Here is a 5,674-nt window from a genome sequence, read left to right as displayed (position 1 = left end):
TTACGTTGGTCACTTGCTTTTATCTCTAGTTCAACAAAAAAAACTTGCTTTTATCTCGGTATTAAGACTTTGCATATACCATACCTGGACCCAAAAGTACTAAATCTTAGAGTGCCACATAGGACTTTTTAGAGTTTCTCTTTAAAACTCATCTCCAATGCAAGACTCTACTTGAACCTCTAAAGTGATATGTCAAGATTTATTTTAGAGGTCCTTCAATTTATACCAAAATATAGATTTTAAGAAATTTTCTTCAGTGTTCCATTGGAGAAGGCTTTCCATTAGAGCATCTCTAAATGGCCAAATAGGAAAGAGACCATTTAGAGATCCACTTTTCACACTTGACACAGGATTTTTAGAATTTTTTTTGAATCTTGCATTGGAGATGCTCTTAGGGGTTGTACATTTTTTGCCTCTTCTTTAATTCAAGCAAATTATTCAAAAAAAAAATTGACAAACTACACCAAAGCATCATCTCCAACTAAAATGAGGAGGAAGGAGAACGAGGAAGGAGAAAGAGAACCACCACTGCAACTCTAATAACTACACTTGCGTGGCTGAGAATTTGTGAGTGAAAAGGAGTTTTACCTCCCAAGCTCTTTTAATGCGGCAGAACCTACTCGTTTCAATGTTTTCACGAATGCAACTCACATAACTTCAATGGGATAAATCATTATACATAACACAAGAATACTTGAGATAAGAAAACCGAAGAAAGGAAGGAGAAAGAAAAAGAAAAGGAAAGCTCAACCTGGGAAGAGCATAGAATTTAAGAGGACTTATCTACTTTTTACAAGTGTCTTAAGTAACACACGAATTCTCATCGAGAGCAGTTCTCTGGTAAATGGTGATTATGGACCTTCTATTTAGTAACATATCATCACATACCAGAACCCAATCTCTATACAACTCATTAAATCCAGGAACATATACCTGCAGCAAGAAAGATCGATGTCAGCCGCCTCATGATCTTATTTAAATGAGAAATGCTAGATAAGACAGTGTTTTGTTCGAAACTTTGAAACCTGAAATCTGAGTTGATTTGTTTGTTAACATGAGTGTCCCCTTTATTTATCTAACTAATGGGGTTAGATTTTAAAAAAAAAGTCTCCACCTCGAACGGAAAAGGTTTCGTAGCTATAAAATTCGTCTGAATGCGAAAGGAAAGTTTTTTTTAGATGTGATTATATTGAAGAGAAAATATGCGTATCAAGTCATCAACTCATGTACACTATGTAAAATACATATAAATATTGACCATTTCAGATTCATATAAAAAAAAGAACGCTTAAGAAACAAACCTGCTTAGAGAGCCATTTCGGCCTCTAATGCAGCCAACTCATCTTCCTCAGCTTTGTTCTTCTGAGGAGCAGGGCGTGTTGATTGCCTGCCTGCTGGGACGTAAACTGAGGTTGCAGGTGCAGTTGTCGCAGGTTGTAAGAGTTGTTCCTCTAATTCCGCTCCTTCTAACTCCTCGAGTTCCGCTTCCAATTCATCCTGAATTAACAAATGTATTTAGATTCTTTTACGGTAGTACTTCAAATCCTAAAAGAAGGTTGCATGTATAGCTTATACCTCGTCAAAGTCGGCAGCTGCACCAATAGGGGTTGATAATGCTTCTTGAATCTGCTTCATGTTCTCCGTCTGCTCATTAATCTCATCCATCGTTTTGTCTACATCATCAATATTTCTGAGACAAGACACATATTGACACGTATAAATTTCACTTCTTTGAGGAACTACAAAATAAAACGGGAAAGATGGCCACAAAATCTCTGAGCCAGACGTTATTTTCTCAAAGGATCCAATTTTTTAAGGCTTCAGCGTCCTATGTAAGGTTTTGGGAGACCAAGCCTAAAATATGTGGACATGTCCTTTCAACCAAGAGGCTCAATTTCCTGTTCAGAAATACATATCTATTAGAGGCACTATTCACACTACTAACGTTGCTTTCTGCATAGCCTTCATGGCAGCTGCTCCAGTTCTTAGTGCATCAACTGTCTCAGTCGTAGCTTTTGCACCTTCCAGCATAATCATCTAAGTTACAGACAAAAAGTATTAGGATCAGTTCTAACTAATATTTTTATGAAAAATATTCTACTTCGACTTCTGTTTTAACACCTTTCTAAGTCATTGAAAGTTTAATATTGAAAGTGTACCTGATCATGAATACGCAACTGAAAATTTCCAAGTTGCTCAACTTGTTGTTCATAGAGTCTCTTCCTTTTCAAACACTGAATTGCAGCTACATGATAATACCAAATGAGACAACGACAGAGCAACCAATTTAGTCAGGATTTCAATTCAGAACTAGTTGCATCTAAAAAATGGCAAATAACAGTATTCCATTAACTTGCTCACTGTCAGACACTTCAGTTTATTGCTGAAGATATAAAGAATAGCAATTCATTCAGGTCATCATTAAAGGCAGAAAGGGTTATGGTCTTCTTCTTAGACAGTTCATCATTAAAAGTACGAATGCCGTAATGAGTAACGAAATGAAAAAATAGAGAACTGGTTAAAAAACATACCTCTCTTATTCTTTGCTCTTGTGAATTCCTTTGCTTTCTCTACCTCTGCAGAAGCCTTCTTTATAAGGACTTTTTCTTTTTTCTCTAGCATCTCAAGTGTCTACAATCCAACAATGTAACAATCGGTGTTATGGAAATGACAATTTGTGTGACACAAAAACCAAACTAAAAATCATAAAATTTCCAATTGAGGAACATTTCTTTCTGAACGATCTGATAGAAGTAGAAGAAGAGGAGGAAAGGACTACAAAATGCAGTATCCTAAAAAAGACAGACACTTCATCACAGACTCAGTCTGTAAAGAACGGCAAAAATTACATAGACCTTATCATGGCATCCTAGTTGTAGGTAAACTCTAAGAAAGAAAATTCCTATCACAAATGCATTGTCTACTCCAGTGGAATAGGATAGGATAGCTTGCATGTTAAGTATGATGTCCTTTGGTTCGTCATGCTTGTCTCGGAAGATTATCATGTTTCTGTCTTTCCATATTTCCCAGACTATTGCATGGGGGATAATACACCAAATCTCCCTTCCTTGATTAGAACGGTTTAGATTTTTTCAGATTGCTAATGCCTTCTCAGTAGAAGGTGACTATTGTCTTCTCCATTTCTTTTGCACCTTGGGCTCCAATGAGGCCCTAGGAAGCCTCTTTTGAGCAGAGTGTCTGCTGTAGGGAGTTTCGAGTAAACAACAACCCTATAGGCTATAGTGAACGAGATTCTGATAGGAATCAGTTTGTTCTTCATTCGTCGTTATGGCCTGATTCATCTGGGTATCAATAAGACACTTGTAACATTGATTGACTGTGAATGGGTCCTGATCAGTGTCAAGCCAAACTACCTTATTTCTTGAATCCACAATTAGAATTCCGTTGAGCACATTCGCAAGGTTGACGCAATTTTCCACTTCCCAGTCCTTTACGCCCAAATGAATGTTCCACCTATGATTATTGTTCTCCACTGAGTATCCTTGTGCCACAGTCATCTCCTTGGACAAGGATAAGCTAAATAAATTGGGTAATAGATCCTTCAGAGATTGATTCTGACACCATTTGTAAAGCCAAAATAAAGTATCGACTCAATGACTCCATCTTCAATCCTTCTTTTAATAATCCTGTTCCATTTGTTCCAGTGATCCATACCCTGCACCAAACCGAGCATCCATATGATATTCTAGAAATTAAGGTGGCTTCCCCATTTGCCTGGACACCATGCTTGTCTTGGATAATACTCCTCCACACTTGATTCGCTTCAGAGTCAAATCTCCCAATCCACTTCATTATTAAAGCCTGTTGACTCCCCTAAGATTTCTTATACTTAATCCACCTTCTTTAATGGGTTTGCATATATGTTCCAAGGCCATCCAGTGGATACTCTTCTTTTCCTCATTATCATCCCAGAAGAAACTCATCACCTTCTTATCAATGATGTTCACAATGCATATGATGATAGAGAAGAGAGATAGGTAATCTACCGGCAAGATTGAGGAGAATTAATTACAAGGGTGAAGCCGTGAAGGTATTTCGGCATTAAACTGAACGTGACATTATGCCACAAACGGGTACGGACACTAATGACTAGTGGTTTGACAGAAAATGACTCGAGTTACCATGAAAGTTCTATACCTGAGCATGGAAAAATTTAGACACTGCAACTAATGCAAATTTACAAAACATTAAACCCTGTCCTTAGAAACTCAAACTTGTTAATTATAGTATGCGAAAAGAGATAAGAGATGTAACACATTTGTCAACGATAAATCACAAAGCTAAGATGAGATAATAGCTGAACACCAAGAATAATAGAATGTAAGCTTCAAAGGAGAATCTGTAAACATTATGACGATCATTAAAAACTTAAAACACACAACAATCTTGTCCATCTTGCAGGGGAAAAGGTAAGACTAACTAAAGTCACAACACCAATGGGAAGGATTACATATAAGTTTTACAGAGCTATTTGGTTAACCTACCATTTTAGCAGAAAACAGTAAAACAACCAAAAAACAATTCCAACAGCAGGAAAGAAGTTTGTGGAATCTGGGTTTATGGGTATAAGATTTCAAATGAATCTGTATAAGTTAATTACTTAATCAAATAGGGTACTTTCTTTTTTGTTGACATTCTCCTAATTCCCCCAATTAGGGCATCAAAAGCATCAATCTAACTGAATCAGAAAAAAAAACACAGTATTTACAAAACCAATTCAAAATTAAACAACCCATATATAGACTCAATGGAAAAACAGGCAAGAACTATACCAAAATCAACCCTTTTGATCAAATTACACAAACCAAACAAATAACAATAAGAGAACAATAATAATCAAACACAAAGTCAGCTAATAGAAATAGAAGATCACTATAAATTATTGGAAAAGAAAAGATACCTCATTCAACTTATCAAGCGTAGTTAAAGCATTCGCTTCCTGTTTAGGTTTACCGAATATCCTTGAAAACATGATTATAGTTCTTGCCTAGAAACTCAGATTCTTCCCTATGGGAAAAATTTATTGTAAAAGTTAGAGACGATTACTCAAAGTCTAACCCTAGCTAAGAAAATTGAGAAATTTTTGGATCTATCAGTGAGATTATAAATCAAAATTTTTTAAACAAATAGGAAGGGGAATAGATAGAGAGATATACCTAAGTTAGGAATAAATGAAGATGGAAGAATTAGATTAAACACTTGAGGGGTTCTTTAGAATTGAAGTGATAGGGGAAAGAGGTAGGGAATCCACACAGTTACGCAGAAATTTGGAGGGAATAGAGAGAGAGAGAGGGGGGGGAGAGAAAACGCGTTTAGAGTAAAACGAAAGTTGACGCAAGAGAGAGAGAGAGAACAGGTTGAGAAGACATCATTGCTTTAGCCTTTAGATGGTACACGTGGCAACCATGTGACTTGTTTTCTTTTACAGGAAATTGGGCCGTTTCCATGTTTTTGTCTATTGCAAAATACCAAGAGAACTCAAGTTCTAATAAACCATGTCTTCCAACGGCTGAAAAAATCGAACTAGCGTGGGAATTTGGGGCGATTTCGTCTAGCTGATTCTATAGGGTTGAAGTCGATTTCCTGACCTATTGATCATCAATCTATTTTAGGTTTTTGTGATTGAATTTCTTTACTTATTGTTTGAAGATGA

At 36.4% G+C, this 5,674-nt stretch overlaps 1 protein-coding gene across 2 annotated transcripts; it reads right to left on the bottom strand.

Annotated features, from left to right (window-relative positions):
- Positions 1–631: 631 nt before the first annotated feature.
- Positions 632–5,445, bottom strand: SNF7.1 (SNF7 family protein). Of its 2 annotated transcripts, none has more exons than XM_086657623.1 (8): positions 5,178–5,445; positions 4,922–5,028; positions 2,532–2,631; positions 2,160–2,245; positions 1,946–2,037; positions 1,576–1,690; positions 1,302–1,497; positions 632–933 (listed from the first exon to the last, which is right to left on the bottom strand). In XM_086657623.1, the coding sequence occupies exons 2-7, from the start codon at positions 4,991–4,993 to the stop codon at positions 1,306–1,308; spliced, it is 657 nt and encodes a 218-aa protein (XP_086513749.1). In that variant the 5' UTR covers positions 4,994–5,028; positions 5,178–5,445; the 3' UTR covers positions 632–933; positions 1,302–1,305. The 2 variants fall into 2 exon arrangements, with proteins under 2 accessions (XP_086513749.1, XP_086513750.1); XM_086657624.1 differs by having other exon boundaries at positions 4,922–5,023; positions 5,178–5,373.
- Positions 5,446–5,674: the final 229 nt, after the last annotated feature.

The sequence above is a fragment of the Eschscholzia californica genome, unplaced genomic scaffold (assembly GCF_041429995.1).
Source record: "Eschscholzia californica isolate CP2 unplaced genomic scaffold, dmEscCali1.0.p SCAF_2, whole genome shotgun sequence".
Classification (NCBI taxonomy): Eukaryota; Viridiplantae; Streptophyta; class Magnoliopsida; order Ranunculales; family Papaveraceae; genus Eschscholzia; species Eschscholzia californica.
Note: the sequence above shows the minus strand (reverse complement) of the source record. Positions and strands in the feature narration are given on the sequence as shown.

Excerpts from the sequence above, each read along its gene's own strand:
- SNF7.1 (XM_086657623.1), bottom strand. The coding sequence starts at position 4,993 with ATGTTTTCAAGGATATTCGGTAAACCTAAACAGGAAGCGAATGCTTTA. Across the intron at positions 2,246-2,531 it reads AAGAGCAAAGAATAAGAGAG|CTGCAATTCAGTGTTTGAAA; the intron begins GTATGTTTTTTA and ends ATTATCATGTAG. Across the intron at positions 2,038-2,159 it reads AGTTGCGTATTCATGATCAG|ATGATTATGCTGGAAGGTGC; the intron begins GTACACTTTCAA and ends TCTGTAACTTAG.